Raw genomic sequence first — 17,867 nt, 5'->3', positions numbered from 1 at the left:
CATTTTTATGCACAAACTACCACTTTTTCCCAAATTCATACACGGTGCTGAGGTGGCACTCATTCATTGGTGTAAAATGACCTCCACCTCAGCGAATTACACCAATGGAGTCGTGACACCTCAGTACCGTGCATGAATTTGAAAAAAAGTGTTAATTCGTGCATGAAAATGAGAAAATTTAAAGTGCATGATTAAAATGAGAAAACATGTAAAGTTCGTGAATTTTTATAACATTACCCTTTTTAAATATTAAATATTTTTTTATTTATTTAATTTTCTTTGATATTAGACAAAAGAAAAATGAACAAAGGATCATTTTATCCCCTCAACTTGGCACAAAGCACTACTAAAAATCAGCCATTTAGCGACGGATTAAATAACGAGTTTAGCTACGGAAAACATCCGTCTCTATATGTCTGGTCGCTAATTAAATAGCGACCGATTTAAAAAATATTTGCGACGAAATAAAAAATATTTGCGACGGATTTAGCGACGGATTTAAATCCGTCGCTAATTTTCAAAAATAAAAAAAAATAAAAAATTAATTTTTTAATTAAAAATCGTAAAATGAAATATTATTTAAACGGTCTCACACCGTCACACACCCACCCGCTATACACCACACACTATCACACACCCGCAAATTTCGCAAATTTCCCAACTTCCCAATAGGTCACCCATCATGTATTACTCCCACCCAATCCTTTTTAACCTTGTAGTTCCTCCACGCGTGATTCCATCTTAACAAACTCAGATTCTTGTCTTATATCTATGTATTTATATATAAATATAACTGAAAGTAATAAAAAATTACTCCCGCAATTTAAATGCGTATTATAAAATAATTATTTTTTCATACTAATTATTCGTAAATAAATTATTAATAAATTATTTTTTTAATAATTATTTTAGATAAAAGAAACAAATTATTACTATTAAACTTTACTCCCGCATTCTAATATAATAAATTTTTTATTTTAGATAATTATTTTGTTAATAAATAATTATTTTTTAAATAAGTAATTATTTTTTAATAAATAATTATTTTTTAATAAATAATTATTTTTTTATAGATAATTATTTTTAATAAATAATTATTTTATTTATTTAATTAATATTATTTTTTAATAAATAAATATTTTTTAATAAATACATATTTTTTAATAAATACATATTTTTTTAATTATTAATTTTTTAATAAAAATAATACATTTAGCGACGGATTACAAAATCTGTCGCTAAATGTAATCCTTTTAGCGACGAATTATAAAATCCGTCGCTAAAAGTGAAAAACAAATTGGGACGAAATTTTCGTCGCTAAAAGTGGCGAGATTCGCTTTAGCATTTAAATCCGTCGTTAAATTTGATTTTTGCGACGGATTTCACGTAGCTAATCGACTGTTTTTTAGTAGTGAAGTACAGAAAGGTCCAAACTGAAAAACCGAATCACTTTTACCTTAAATTTGGAAAAACCGGCTCAATCCCCCCCATATGCTGACGTGGCACCTTAATTGAGAGTGAGTTTCTAATTAATCATATTCTAGTTTAATTAATCATACTTAAATATTAATTTATCATAATTAAATCATAATTAATCGATGGGCCTTTTTGAACTTTTTTTCCCAAAAATTACATTTTTTTTTCAATTTCCGACGAAGAGGAGCTCCTCCTTGTCGAGGAACTACAACTCCGGTCTGCTGCTTGAAGAACAGACCCCGGCGTTTATTCTTTGAAGAACAGACCCCAGCGTCTATTCTTTGAAAAACAGACCCAGGCGTCTATTCTTTGAAGAACAAACCGAGGTCTGTTCAAATTTTTTTAAAAATAAAAAAAAATTAACTTTTTTAATCCAAAATATAAATTTGGGAGTTAGTTCGTTATATAAAGTTTTAAATTAAAAGAATTAAATTATTGTTAAAAAATTTATTAAATATTAATTTAAAATGTTAAAAAAAATAGAATCATTTTTAAATTTTTTGCCATAAAAAATCACTTAGGAAAAAAAACCATCATCAAAACCGGAAAGTGTGAGAAGGAGGATATTTGACCCGATTTTATCAAAATTAAGGTAAAATAAATTTGAACGTTTTTAATACTTTGTGCCAAGCTGAGGGGTAAAATGGTCGTTTGTTCAAAGAAAAATGTGGTAATTTCTCAAAATACATGTTTTGGCATTTTATTTGCAACATTGCAAATTTTGACTTTTCTTTTCTGACTTTTTTCATTAACGAAAAATACTTTTTTTTTAATTTCATAAATACCTTTTTCGGTTTTCAATTTCGGTTTTCGGTTTTTTGGTTCGGTCAACCGAACCGACCGAACTGACCGACACTTTTTTTATATAGTGTAAGATTAGTGTATATATAGTGTTAATTTTTATTTTTTATAGATTTTTTTCCTGGAATTTTTTATTTTATTTTTTATAGTGTAACAGTAGTATATATATAGTGTTTTTATGGTGTTTATATAGTGTAAAATTAGTGTATAAGTAGTGTATATATGGCATTTTGTAGTGTTTTTTATGATTTAACCATGAAACACTGCAAGTACACCATAAACACTGCAAATACACCACAAACACTGCAAATACACCATAAACACTGTAAATGCACCATAAATATATTAAAAAACGGCAGAAATACACCATTAATACACCAAAAATACACTAAAACGTAAAGATATTATAAAATTATTATAAATGCACCATAAATCAATATTTTCTTTACAAAATCAGTAGCAATAAACAAATCTATCAATAAGAGAAGACAAAATAAATAATTATATAAAGGCTTAAATGCATAAAAAATCACGAACTTTCGCGTGTTTTTGGTATTTAACACGAATTTTTAATTTTGGCATAAAAATGCACGAACTATCTGATTTTTGCAATAATAACACGAACATCATTTTGGGCATAAAACGACACCGTTTCTCCCCTAAAACGGCACCGTTTTTGCCTGAAAACGACATCGTTTTCTGAAAAAAATGCAAACTTGGTCTTATATGCAAAAATTTGATAGTTCATGTTTTTTTACGCCAAAATTAAAAGTTCGTGCTAAATACCAAAAACACGCGAAAGTTTGTGATTTTTTGTGCATTTAAGCCTTATATAAATAATAGAACAATTTTATAAACAAAAAATTATAGATCTACAATAATTTATTTACAAAATATTTAAATCATTAAAAAAACCTAAAAAATTACACAAATCTAAAAACGAGTCGAGAAATCCATAGCGCGACCGGAAAGACGAACGGAAAAGACGAACGGAAAAGACGAACGGAAAAGTAATCGGAGGAAATAAACTGAAAATCAAATAAAAAAGAAGAAGAAAAGAAGAGAGAGAGAGAAAAATATGGCTATGTAAAAGTTTAAACTAAAATGAGATAAGACTTCTTTATATAGTGGATATTTTTGGTAAATAAATTAGCTCATTAGGTAATGTAGGATAAGAGAAAAAGATAGGCCAAAATGGTGTAAATACTTTACCCAAAATAGGTATTTGGAAAATAATCCCAACAAAAAGGCCTAATTACTTAAAAAATCCCCACCTTGTAATATTTTTCATTTATATTCTCATCTAGGAAAAAGTTCATTTGTACCCTTTTTTTGATTTTTCGTTTTCATCTCTATCCTAAAATTTAAATTTTTGACAACTAAATTAATTAAAGGATGAAAACATTATAAATGATTAATAATATTAATGTTTAATTAGAATATAAGTTAAATATAAAGGATCATTTTGAATATTAGATCAAATAAAAAAAAGTCAAATTAACTCTTTAGGTAGAGACGAAAATGAAAAATTAAAAAAAAAGTATAAATGAACTATTTTTTAGGTCAGGGTATAAACGAAAAAATGTTACAATGTGGGTTTTTTTTAAGTAATAAGACCCAAGAAAAATCATATTAATGAGAATAAAAAAGTATAGAACAAAACACAGTTCATCAAATCTTAAATTATTGTGAAATTATTTGCGTTAAGCAATCCAAAAGTCGTTGAATTGTTCGCATTAACAATTTCGCTTCGCCACTATCGTTTACATTTGCATCAATTCAAACACCCTTTTCATTTCTTTATCCAAATTCAAAGTTTTACATAAAATCTTGAACCAATGGGTGTAGGAATATCAATCCTATTAGCACTAAAAGCAACATTTTTATTCCTCATCTTCATATACCTTAGAACACTTGAATTCACCATTTTATCACTACCCTTTTTATACGCTTCACTGGTATCAACTCTCATCTCACTAGCATCCCACCCTGCCATCAATCTCCCAATGCTTCTAGGCAAAAGCTCAGATGGGTCATTCCCCATTTGGTCAATTATCATGTTCAGTCCCTACCTTTTCTTTGTTAGAATCTTTTCACTCCTGAGAAGATACAGCAGTGGGGAGGAGAGTTATAATGAGATTTGTGAGGGTGTTTTTGTTGGTGGGTGGCCTTATTCTAGGGAGAGTTTGCCACCTGGTGATCCTGCTATTGTGGACTGTACTTGTGAGTTTCCTAGAGTTGAGGAGTTTAAAGGGTGCTCTTATTTTTGTGTTCCTACTTGGGATACTAGGTCTCCTCAGCCTGGGGAGATTGAATCTGCTGTTAAGTGGGCTCTCAGGAAAAGAGCTCAGAATAGGAGTGTTTTTGTCCATTGTGCTTATGGTATGATCTTTTTTTCAATTGTGCTTCTTTCTTGATCATTTGGTTGTTGATTGCTAGTGATTTTTACTTGCTATGTTTTTAGGGTTAATGTTGTAAAAACTCACCAACTTTACACGTTTCTCAATTTAATCACGTTTTTTAAAAGGGTCATATTTGGACACTATCCTTTATTTTTTTTCCCAAATTGATACAATGGGTCATAATTTGCTGAGGCGACATCCATTCTCCGGTGTAATTTGGGGTGGAAGTCATTTTTCGGGTGCCACCTCAGCAAATCACACCCGATGTATCAATTTGGAAAAAAATGAAATTTTGTGTCCAAATATTTAAAATCCATGATTAAATTGAGAAAACGTATACATTTGGTGAATTTTTACGACATTAGCTCATGTCTTTATATATGGTAAATTTTTGTATCGATGTGAATTCGTTTGATTGTGTTGTTTGTTTGACCTCAATATTACTTGCATTAGCTTTGGTTTGTATCTAATGTTGGTTTCCTGGTTACTTACTTTAGTTTAGCTCTTGTAGCAAGTTTAAAGTTGGACCTTTCTGAATTCATCTGTTGGTTGTGTATGTAAAACGCTCATTGTGTTGTTTTCACAAGTAGTTTGTTTAATTTCAATCTTACTTGCATTAGCTTTGTATTTATGTGAAGTGAGCTACTTAACTAATGTTTGTTTGCTGATTGCTTACCTAAGCTTTGCTCTTATAGCAAGTTTAAAGTCGAAATTTTCTGAATTCCATCCAATGCTTATGTATACAACATCATTGTAGCTAACAAGTTCAGGAGCGACCTTATAGTCCTGCTTTTGGCTGATTGAATTGAGAAAATTCTATTTATTTTTTTTGGCTCTGTTCATCATTTGTAGGATTAGTATGCAATGTTAGTTGTAACAGAAGTACTCAACACAGAATATGCTCATAATAAGGATCTGGGCTTGCCATTTTGTTAATGCAGGAAATTTATTTACTGTTTAATATAACCATTAGGTCTTAGGCCGCTGCAAGTACCTTAAGCGCATTCAAATGTCTTGTCCGCTTGCTTAAAATATTTCCAGCTTGGGTCACTTCAGCTCTTTCTTCTATATTTATATGCCTTTATTTCTCGCCAGTGGCTAAAGTAAATAAAAATAGTCCAAAAAAGAGTATGAAGTAGTACATCCGAGGTTAGATCTTTTTCCTAGGACACTATGAATGACATGTATAATGGTTCTATGTGTGAGTGCATATCTCTCTGCATTCTTGTATGTATGTTTACTTTTGCCTTTGTCCGTAGGGATTTGGTTTATCATAAATCAAGAGTCTACCACTGAAATGACATTGTTCTTTTTAATTTGATGTTTCTATCTAAAACATCAATTACGTGGGCTGCAATGACGTGGAAGTTCAACTGACACGTAAAATTGAAGCCTGTGCTTTCTTAAATTTACAAAAGAGTCTTAGTTTTCTGCAGCAATAATGGTTTATTGAATGGTAATTATCATTAAAATATCAGCATAATTAACCTAAATATAGTTATATTCTTAACCATCTTATTGTGTTCGAATGCATTTTAAATTATACCACTAATGTATTCATCTCATCTTAGTGCTACTTATCAAATTTAAGTATCTGCACAAGCATGCTAAGTTAGTTATATGAACTTAGCGACCTGTATCGTAGATAAGAGTATACTTTCTAACATTAGTGTATATGTTTGTTGTATCTTAATAGGTTAATGCTTGACACCATGTTATATATAATATGAATGATCTTGCAAAATTTGGCAGCCCATTTCTTTCCCTTGTTTGCATCTCTTTTTTTTTTGTTAAAGAATTTAACTTATAGAGACTTTAAAATGTTCAAGATAAATTATCTGTGTTGTTTTCGGTCTTTGGACTGAGATATGAAGTTTTGTATTTTATTTGCAAAACTAAGATCTAGAACTCTTAAACTTAGATCTTTTTAATGAATTGTATTTTATATTCATTTCGAACTTAAATTTGTTCATGCTTTTGATAATTCTCATGTTGTTACTTTCATAGTCTTTACAAACTTGAACTTGTTCAAATGCCTAGCTCCTGCTTGACATATAAACTCTTTACATATCAACCCTTATTCCCACAATTCAAGCTCATATTTCAGATACAAGTTTTGAATAGGGATGTTTCTGGCAATCTTGATCATTGGCGTGTGATTTTAATACGCTAAGTTATTGGTCTGCTTATAATGGAATGATTATTCTATCATGCAAAGAATTTCTAGTTAAAAAAATTCCGTGTTTAGTCTTTACCATTATGATGTTGCTGTGTCTCATGTGGTATTGGAAGATGAATGAACATTGCTAGCAGTAATGAACCTGAAAATCATTATATTTTTAATTGCAAACTTTGAATATTATTAAGGTTTCCTATTGATTTATGTTGATTGTTTCACAAACTCCTTAAAGGGTAAAATGTAATACGGCATGGTTTCCGATTTCCCTATTTGAATACAACTTAGTGGTAGATGAAAATTGAGAAGCAATAGGATCCAAGAGGTCATACAATTTTTATTCAAAGCGAAATACATGATTAATCAACTTGTGCGACTCTATCTCTCATCTGTTATATTTTTTACACTGAATTGACCTGGTATCCCAGCTATCTTTATTGATTTAGAGAACTTCTGGTATGTTAAAAATGTGAGCAACTAAATATAATTCTTGGTTGAATAGGGAATACCATGTACAAGGTTATTGCAGTTTGAATACAGACAATAATCTTGTAAAATTTGGTTTACACTTGTGAAAGGAGTTCTGTTAACGTAATATTGAATTGCTTCCTCAGGTCATGGAAGAAGTGTTGCTGTGAGCTGTGCACTGTTAGTGGCTTTAGGTGTGGTAGAAGATTGGAAAACAGCTGAAAAATTCATCAAAGAGAAGCGACCATACATTCGGATGAACAGCCTGCATCGCCAAGCTTTGGAAGAATGGTCAAAACACCGATTATCTTCTCCAATGAAAACGAGACAATGAATTAATCTGTAATCAGGCTACAAGGTATAAGTCATTGACGAGTTTCTTGTTTTGCGCTCTTATTTTTATGATGATGTATTCTTCTCGTTACCAATTATATTGTTATGGAATTTAGCTAGTCAAGTTTATGGTGTTCAAAAATGTATTTTCCTTTTCTGTTTTTGTAATTTGGTGTATCTAATCTCATTTGCTTCCCTAGCTTTTGTTTCATAGTGTCAGTATGGATATAGCAGAGTGATTTCGCCATTGATGTTCTTTCCGAGTTCCGCTACATTTCACTGCACCAAACTTCATACTAGCTTAGCTGCATAGAAAGACCTGACTTTTCTCGACTTGCTGTTTCTAATTTAGTAACTACCCCATTCTCAAATCCGCTGAAATGAAATTCAAATTTATACTGCTGAGCCTGAGGTGTTGCCTTGTAAATAATCTATTGTTATTGTGTTGATGACAGTTTAGAATACATATAGCAGCTCACTTCTGTAATCAACCTGGTAAAGCTTTAAGGAACTGAAGTGAGCTGCTTCCACTGCTCAAGAACACTGAACTTTACCACAGTTGCAGAGTTTTCCTTGAAACCTTTCTTTATGCGAGTGAACTTCACCGTATTAATGTGAATAACATTGAATATCAGAAATTCTACACCCAACATCATTTGTCTCGGGATCGAAGGATAAAAATGCACAGATAAGGTTTTAACAAGAAACAAATTCCAGCCTTTTTAAATTCTATCTGACTGTCAAATACAAATTCATCTCCCTTATTGTAAATTTGCAAGGATAAGCTTTTAGTAGGTCAGAATCTAGAAAAGAAAAACCTTTTCTGGCTAAAATGAAAAAGTTACATTGCAGGTAGGCAGTCGCGCATCAACCAGACTTCCGCAATCCATTTTCTCCCACTTGTTTGTATATACATTCCTGAAACTCTTTTATTCTGTGCAATTAGCTATAAATGTTATAGTTACAAAGTCTTTAAGAACACGAGTATCTACAGTAAAAGTGTCATACGTACGAGTTTCCATATCATATACACGTTTTCTTTACTAAGAAAACACAAGATAAATTATGGAATCCATACGTAGTGATTCTCACATCGCTGTTTAGTTTGTTTTTGCACATGATTAGAGTAGAATATGCGATTACCATGAGAGTGAAATCACAAACAAATTTTGTAATTATCCCCTACCGCGGTGTTTAGCAGCTGCTGAAGTGCTCGTGGTCATAAAAGACTCTCCGCAACCACATTGACCTTTAGAGTTAGGATTTATGAAAATGAATTCAGATCTGGACATAATTTAATCAAAACAAATACGCCAAAACAACACGCATTAGAAATAGATAAAAAAAATTGCTTCAGAAGTCATCATAAAATCTAAAAAGAATAACCACCTTATTCTTTAAATAAAATTTCCGAAATGTAATAGTCAAAAAAGGGCGGTGGCGCTGCTCAAGTAAATAGCGAAGTCTAGAGGCGGCTGCATCTGTTAGACTCAGGGCTTGGCGTTTTGCAGTTGCTGAAGCCAAGGCTGCCATTTCTTCAACACAATTCAAGCTGATGATAAATTTCAGAGCTGTGAGAAAAGTGGGTTTTAGAGCAATATATATGCTAAAAAAATTTTGTTTAAAGGTTTTGGGTATAATGATCAACTGGAAGCATAGAAGATAAACATGAAATGAAAACACAGAGAATGAAGCTTAAGCCCTGTTTAGTTTTTTTTTTGTGAAATATATTTTCTGTTTTTTTCCTAATTTTCTTTCATTTTTCAAATAGAACACTAAAAATTCAAAATTTTATATGCTTACTGAAATTCTTTTTATTTTTAAGCAACATACTGTTTTTTTATGAGATTTTCATATATTTATTATTTTTCTTGAATGTTATATCACCTTTAATAATTATTAAAATTAGAGTTTTAATTATTTAATAATTTAATTTAAAATAAGTATTTTTAAATATGAGAAAGCAATATGTGCTAAGTAATATTTTTATATCATAACGAATGTATATGACATAATTTAAAAATAGAGAGAAAATTACACCATTTACCAAAAAAAATAAAATAATTACAAAAATACCTGTTGATTTTTTTCATTTACATATTTTAGTTGATTTAAAAATATTTACAAAAATATCAAAAAATAAAAAATAATTACAAACATACGGGGTGTACTGTTAATATAATGCAAGTATACTAATAAACTAAAAGTATACTAACATTATACCAACATTATACACATCAGAACATATTGAAACTTTATTAATATTAAATAATTTTTTTTATCAAAATTACATCAAATTATATGCTGAAAATTAAACTAATAATATACTAAAATTATAGCAACAATATACCAAGAGTATACACATCATAATATACTAAAATTTTATTAATATTAGACAAAAATTACACTAACATTACACCACATCGTATACTTAAATATATTAAAATTACAACAACAATATACAAATTCTGTAGTTCATTTCCAACTATAGTGAAAATACATATAAAAAAATGTACATGTTATCAACTAAAAATAAAAAACAATTATTATCAATATACCGAAAGTATACTGAAATTATACCAATAATAAACCAAATACTAATTTCAAATTCTATGGTTCATAGTTTTAATATACCAAAATTATACCTATATTATATCGACATTATACACACTGTATTTTGTAAATAATTTTCATTTTTTGGTATTTTTGTAAATAATTTTAAACTAGTCGGTATTTTCGTAAATAAAAAAATCTACGAATATTTTTGTAAATATTTTCCTTAGATACTTTTGTAAGAATTCCAAAAATAAAATAGTTAGATCTTTAACTATGTTTAAACTAATTTTTTTTCAGCGACAGCTAAAAAATATTCTAACGAATTGTTTTGTTTTGATTTTAACTTTTTTTTGCCTTCAATAATTATACATTTGAGGAAATGATATCAATGTATTTCAATTTCGAATTTTAGTAAACAATGAATGTGAACAGCATAACAAGTAGAATACGCGTGATATTTAACCAAATAATATTGTAATTACTTAATATGTATACTTAGTTCTCTCTCCTTTTTGATTTTAATTGTTTGAATCTAAAATTTAGATTTAATCATTTGAAAATACCTCACTTCTCAATATTTTGTTTATGATCTAATCTTTTAAATTCGTTAGTTTAGTTTATTTTTTTAATTTCAATTGCAATCTTTTATTCAAATTAGAGTGAAAATAATTCACCCATGCCATTCATATCAACCTTTTTGCCATCTAGAATTTCGAACATGAAGGAACATTTAAACTTTTTTTATTCAATTTGAACAAATGGTTACGATTGAAACTGAAAATTGAAAAATGAGCTAAAATTAATAATGTTTTAAGTTTGGGCCATACAAACAAGTCGAAAAGGTGGAGCACTTCACAATGATTAAGCCAAAAATCAAATTAGTTTTCTTACCAAAAAATAAATGACTAAAAAGTCATCTCAGTGTCTGAACCTGTGATTTAGGATCAAATAACTCACTTCCAGCTCTTCTAATAATTTAAGAACAATAGGTCAATTCAGGACAATATTTGCTATTGTTAGGATTATTTAGAAAAAATATTAGATAATTTTGATTTCTAAACTTGTTCAAACTGTATAATTTTGTTCTTAATTGATCTAAAAATAGAAATATTTGTAAGCAGAGTGGGAGTCGGTGTTCGCGCCGGCTTATGGCTAACTTCAATCTGGTTAGTTTTGAAATAATAAGTCGCCACCTAACCCTGTTAGGAAGTATTTTTTGTACCGACTAGATTCATCACACTCCTATGGTTGATGAATTCTGCATCAAATCAAAAGATAGGGTTCGTGGACATAACCACCTCTTTTACTTGACTTATTGATTTTATCGATTTAAAAACATATTCCGGATAGGAAACATCTCATTAAAGCAGAAAACCCAAACACCAGCATACTAGAAAATAAATGGATGGAAATATAAATAACTGGAAAAGCAAAGGACTGGAAAGTAAATGGGGGAATGTAAACATGCATTACATTAAGACTCACATATGACTTGATTTGGACTGACATGCAAATAAATATCAAATACTTCTAAACAAGCATGAAACCCTAGGGTTTCCAACATATTTTATTCCATTTGCATGCATAAACATTAACATAATGTAAAATATGAGATTGATTTTATTAATTACCATCTTGAATATTTATATAAGCACTAATTATATTTTCATGACAGTCATAGAATTTCTATATGATTTGATTTGTTTGGAACTAAATTAACGTGATTGTCTGATTAGTCCTGTTAAATGGTGGACATACATTTAAAGAAATAAACAATGTAAAAATACCCAATTGCACAAGATATGCATACAAGTATAGAGATACTTTAAAACCTCTTTTTTTAGAGTGTTTAGCGGTTGTCTGTCATTTATATGTCAATACAGCCGAATTTAGGATCTGGTCAAAACACGGAAGTTTCTCCTCTAGTCGATACTAATCCACTGGTTCAAATCGAAGTCGATTTCGGGTCCTAACAAATCGGGGAATGGGTCTTGAAATTGATGGTCCGGTGATTTGGGCCTCGAAGCCCATGATGACAAGGTAGAATTATTGTTGCTGATGTGGCAGACAGGTGCTGACTGAGACTGAGACGGGTAAGTATAAAAATAAATCATACAACTAAATGCAAGTCTGTAGGTTCAAACGAGGCCCAATTACATGCCCAAATGAGCCGAATATAATTTGGAATTAAGTCGAAAGATCTAGAAGTGTCTGAAAACGAATAACAAAGGTTCCAAATGATCCGGCGGTGCCGTTTGATGGACTAGAGAAGGCGCTATAAAGATGTGGTGGCGCCACCAAGTTAGAGGCCGAACCGGTTTTGAGATTCGCCTGAAAAACATGCAAAATAGGCAGAAACACGCAATTATGGTGTGGAATTTGAAAATAATTAAAGTAAACATATAAAAATGGTTAAAAATACCCTAATCATGGATCTAGCGTGAAAAATATGGCAATCATGGCAGTGTATACAGTTATGGCAGTTTTATGGTAAGAACGATACAAAAACGACTATACATGCTTCCCAGTGAACAAAATTGAAACAACATGCATGGATAACATTATATATAATAAAGAGAATGATTATGGGTCCTCATAAGTACCGTTATTAATCTTGAGGTCATTTTTTGACGATTCAAATGTAGAATACAACTCTGTATCGAAGTGCAACAATGTTCTTAATTGATTGAAGCGTTTACACTTGATTTGGCGGATTAAAATTGACTAGAGTTTGGTGTTTTGTGACTGATATAGTTCGGTTATAGGTGTTCTAGAATTAGGGTTTTTGCTTTGATCATATTATGTTTTATTGCCCATCTGTGTTTGGGGAAATAAAAAGTTGGCCTTGGAGATGTGGTCGTCTTAATCCGAGAAAAAGGAATGGTAGTTGCTGAGCCTAAGAAAGAAGCCGCCGGTTGTGGAGATCTTGGAGTCACCGTCGCCGGAGATCCTGAAACTACCGCCCCTGTGGATCTTTGAAGAATAGTGGCTATCAAGTTTGGGAAGGAAACTGCCGGTCGTGGTGAACTTTTTGGTGTCGTGGTAGACGTTTGAGGGTGATAGGTTTTTGGGGGATTTGCTTGAATGGTAAAAATGAAGGTGGAGGTAAATTAATTTTGATTTTTGGTGTTTCAGGGTTTTGTGCTAAGTGTTTTGTAAAAGAAGGTGTGGAGTATTTTTCACCTTTTAGAATCTTTACAATATTTGGGCCTTGAATTTATTTTTAAAGTTTTGGATCTTTTGAAAGAGTTTTTGAATAAGATAATTTTGCTTCAACTTCTTGATGATTTTGAAGCATTTGTTGCAGATTCTCAAATCTCTAAAAGTATTCATCAAATTCAGAAAAAAAAAACTTTGGGGTTCACCATAACTTAAAAATTAATTTTGGTTAAAAGCGTATATATAAATGGCTTTTTTTAAGCGAATTATATAGAGGACATTGTTTACACCAAAATTAAAGAGAAAATTAGGAAAAATACTCTCTTTTTGAAAATAATATGATTTCCTATCTCAACAAATAAAAGATAGAGAAAATACCTCACTATCTTAATATATTTATTTTTGTACTCTAACACCTATTTATATTATAATTATACCTACTCTTTATTATTATTTTACTCTAACTATATTATTGGTGATTCATAAGTGACAACTGTCACTTTTTCCTATTTTTCTCTCTTTTTCTCTTTCTTCTCCATGGCTTTCTTCTTCTTCTCTGTTCTTTTTTCCGCCATTCTTTTTCTTCATTTTCTTCTTCTTCTTCTTTTTTTTCTTTATTTCTTGTTCATTTTTATTCTCTTCTTCTTCATCGTTAATTCATCGCTCCGTCGTCGTTCCGCCATCATCCCGCCGTCGCTCCGCCGTTTTTCATATTCGATTTTAGCGATTTTCCTCAACTCGTGGTGATTAATACGATTTCTTTCAACTTTCAGATCTAAATAAATTACTCTTTGAATTTTTTCAATTCTAAATCTAAAAATCTGTATTAAAAACGATTTTCTGCACAAAAAATGATTTTCTGCAAAAAAAAACAACTTCTGATTATCATATAAGTATCATCACTGCATTATCATATAAGTATCATAACACTGCTGAGAAAATTGATTTTTTACTAAAAAAACAGTGTCTGATTATCATATGATTAACACTGTATTAACATATCGTTATCATAATATTATATGATTATGATAAGGTTATGATAATCCAAATGTACGATAATGATAATAGTATGATAATGTTTTTATGATAATATAATGATAAGCTTATAACAGTATGATAATATGATCCTTACATGGAAAAAAATTACAGAAATAGTGTCATATGATAATGTTTTCTCATATGATAACGAGATGATAATATTTATGGTACATATATGATAATATCTATGATAATGTATGATAAAATAGTGTCTGATTATCATGTCGTTATCATAACACTAGAGTATGATAATTAGATGATAATGAATTATGATAAGGTTATGATAACTGGATGATAACGTACGTGAAAATAAAATTACAAAAGATTCATGACACCAGTATGATAACCAGATGATAATAAAATAATAAAATTATGATAATAGTATGATAATATGATACCTATATGTAAAAAGATTACAGAAAAATTATGATAATAAGATGATAATGTAAAGATAATAGTATGATAATATGATACATGTATGAAAAAGGTAATTACAAAAGAATTAATGATAACGAGATGATAATGTGAAGATAATAGTATGATAATATGATACATGTATGACAAACAATTACAAAAAATTAATGATAATAAGGTGATAAGGTGAAGATAATAGTATGATAATACGACCTTATTATACTTCATTATCATACTATTTTCTTCACATTATCATCTCGTTATTATAATTTTTATGTAATTCTTTTCATATAGGTATCATATTATCATATTGTTATCATAATTTTATTATTATGTCGTTGTCATAACATTATCATTTAGGTACAATAATACATTATCATCTCGGTATCATATGATTATATTATGATAACGAGATGATAATACAGTGATAACAACATGAAAATCAATTTTTCTTTTGTAGAAAATATTTCTTTATACAATGTTATGATAACAATATGATAATACAGTGATACTCATATGATAATCAGAGACTGTTTTTTTTTTATAAAAAATCATTTTTTCTGCAGTGTTATGATAATCATATGATAATCAGATGCTGTTTTTTTTTTTGCAGAAAATCATTTTTTGTGTAGAAAGTCGTTTTTTTCATCATAACATCGTTTTTCATGCAGATTTTTATATCTAAACTTGAAAAAAAAATCAAGAGTAATTTATTTAGATCTGAATGTTATAAAAATCGCAATAATCACATGAATTAAAGAAAAGTTTGCTAAAATAAAATATGAAAGAACAATGCAGTGATGGTAGAGCGATGGAGAAACGGCGGCGGAGCGATGAAAGAACGAAAAAGAAAGAAAGAAAATGGAGAAGAGAAGAAATAAAGAAGAAGAAAAAAATTGACGAAGAAAAGAAGAAGAAGAAGAAGAAGAAGAAGAAAAAGAAGAAGAAGAAGAGAGAGGAGAGAGGAGAGAGAAATAAAAAAGAGAGTCATATAAAAATGACAGCTATTATATGCTAAGAGTAAAAAATTAAAGAGAATGAGGTATAATTATAATATAAACATGCTTTAGAGTAAAAAAAATAAAAGCATTAAAATGATGAGGTATTTTCTTTATCTTTTCCTTATTGAGGTAAGAAATCAAATTATTTTAAAAAATAGAGTATTATCCTAATCTTCCCAAAATTAAAGTAGCCCAAAAATCCAAGAGCCCAGAGTAATTCTCAGGAGATTTTAATCCATAATCAATTGACTAGAGGCCCATAATTAATTGGCCGGAAGCCCAAAAACAATTTTCCAGAAATCCAAAATCTCAAAAACCGAAGATCTCACATTGAAGCACGTGTTAACAGTTTTAGAAAGCGACAGTTTTTATAGAAGTGGAGAAAATGGAAAGTGGGAACGTGGGCAGTTAAAAGCAGTTGATCATCTGATAGTTTTCTGTAGATACTATAAATAGAAGAATGCAACGATTGAAACCCCAAGCAAAATCAACCAAAAATTTAAAATTCTTAGGAAAAACTAATGTCAATATAATTATTTATGTGAATTTATTTGTACTACTACTTTTGTTATTATTATTTTTTCAACATTTTTTCATCGCAATTTTATTTACTGTACGAGTTTTTAGAATTTTAATCACATAAGCTTTCTTTTATTTTTAAAGTGCTCTTAGAAGATTTGTTTAAGACTTTTTTAAGTTTTGTGTATGTCCTTTGAAAACCGTTCGCAATCCCTTGATTATTTTTACTATTTTATTATTTTATAAATATTTTTAATGATTGAATTCTATAATTTAAAAAAGGTAGGTACGTTGGTTACATTTTCTTACTGTTGTTTGAGTTTTTGTAGTAGTTAAAGTATTTTAAGCAAGTTGGAGCATCTGAAACAGTTCGAACTTATATAAAATTGCTAGAGCGCCTGAAACTGATGGAGCGACTGAAATAGCAAAAACGGCAACATTTGAAATTGCTAGTTGAAGCAAATGTAACTTATAAAACAATATGAAGATCTCTATTTAATTTTGATTAAGAAAAAGTATATATAATAGGGCGATTTTCTTCAATTGTGCCCTTGAGTACGACATGGATGGGGAAGGAACATGGAGTATAGTCCTCTCCCCATGAGAATATTCATCTTGCCCTATGAACACCCGATTTTTATATTCATGTCTTATCTTATATTATAGTAGTTTTAGGACATTATCCACAATTCTAAAAAATATAATATAACTTTTTTATTAGTATATATATTTAAGGGAAGTCTCCTATAGGACTAGTCCATGTGTGACTTCAATGCTTTGTAGGGCACAACAAGAAGAAGCTCCGCCTTTTTGCACTCACTCTCCTCGGATTGGGAATTGGCAATAGCTGATTCGATTCCTTTGAAACAAAATCATAATAGAATGGCCAAAGCCAAAGATAGCAGCTTCCCTTCTACCTATGAATCCGATTCCTATCTTAAGTCTGTCAGTTCCTTTAACAGTTCCGCTATCGTCAGCATTCACAGCAGATTCTCTCTCTGCCTAAGAGTTCTTTCTGTCTCGTCTGCTTTTCTTTATCCTGCAATTGGATGCGCTATCCGGTCTAGTTCAACTGATATACGATGGTCGGGTCCTTTAATTTTGGACTAATAAAAAAATCAGATTATAGAACAAGATTTAATAAGTAATGGTCAACAAATTGGAATTCATTTATCAACAGATTTTTTTATTCCATTTGAATTCATTTCCATAATTCTAACTTATAATATCATAAAACGGTATAGTATTTTACATAACATTATTTTTTAATATATTTCCTACAAATAAAAAAATTATTTATATGTTTATATTAGATTATATGGAAAATGGAGATCCTAGAGAGAAAATTGGGGTTATTTTCTAAATATCTATTTTTGGTAAAGTATTTACACCATTTTAACCTATCTTTTCCTCTTATCCTACGTTACCTAATAAATTAACTTATTTACAAAAAATACCCACTATATAAAGAAACCTTATCTTATTTTAAGTTAAACTTTGACATAGCAGCCACCTTTTTTTTCT

At 29.8% G+C, this 17,867-nt stretch overlaps 1 protein-coding gene and 1 long non-coding RNA gene across 4 annotated transcripts; one reads left to right on the top strand and one right to left on the bottom strand.

Annotated features, from left to right (window-relative positions):
- The first annotated feature begins 3,956 nt into the window (after positions 1-3,956).
- LOC126660139 (uncharacterized) lies at positions 3,957-8,686 on the top strand. 3 transcript variants are annotated; one of them, XM_050353486.2, is made up of 3 exons: positions 3,957-4,659; positions 7,470-7,681; positions 7,871-8,686. In XM_050353486.2, the coding sequence occupies exons 1-2, from the start codon at positions 4,116-4,118 to the stop codon at positions 7,655-7,657; spliced, it is 732 nt and encodes a 243-aa protein (XP_050209443.1). In that variant the 5' UTR covers positions 3,957-4,115; the 3' UTR covers positions 7,658-7,681; positions 7,871-8,686. The 3 variants fall into 3 exon arrangements, with proteins under 3 accessions (XP_050209443.1, XP_050209442.1, XP_050209441.1); XM_050353485.2 differs by having other exon boundaries at positions 7,857-8,686; XM_050353484.2 differs by lacking the exon at positions 7,871-8,686 and having other exon boundaries at positions 7,470-7,855.
- Positions 8,330-9,404, bottom strand: LOC126660143 (uncharacterized). The gene is made up of 2 exons (XR_007635235.2): positions 9,046-9,404; positions 8,330-8,940 (listed from the first exon to the last, which is right to left on the bottom strand). It is a non-coding gene; the product is annotated as an uncharacterized LOC126660143 (long non-coding RNA).
- Between the last annotated feature and the right edge of the window lie 8,463 nt (positions 9,405-17,867).

This window comes from Mercurialis annua, linkage group LG8 (assembly GCF_937616625.2).
Source record: "Mercurialis annua linkage group LG8, ddMerAnnu1.2, whole genome shotgun sequence".
Lineage (NCBI taxonomy): Eukaryota > Viridiplantae > Streptophyta > Magnoliopsida > Malpighiales > Euphorbiaceae > Mercurialis > Mercurialis annua.
This window is presented reverse-complemented; position numbering and strand designations above follow the sequence as displayed.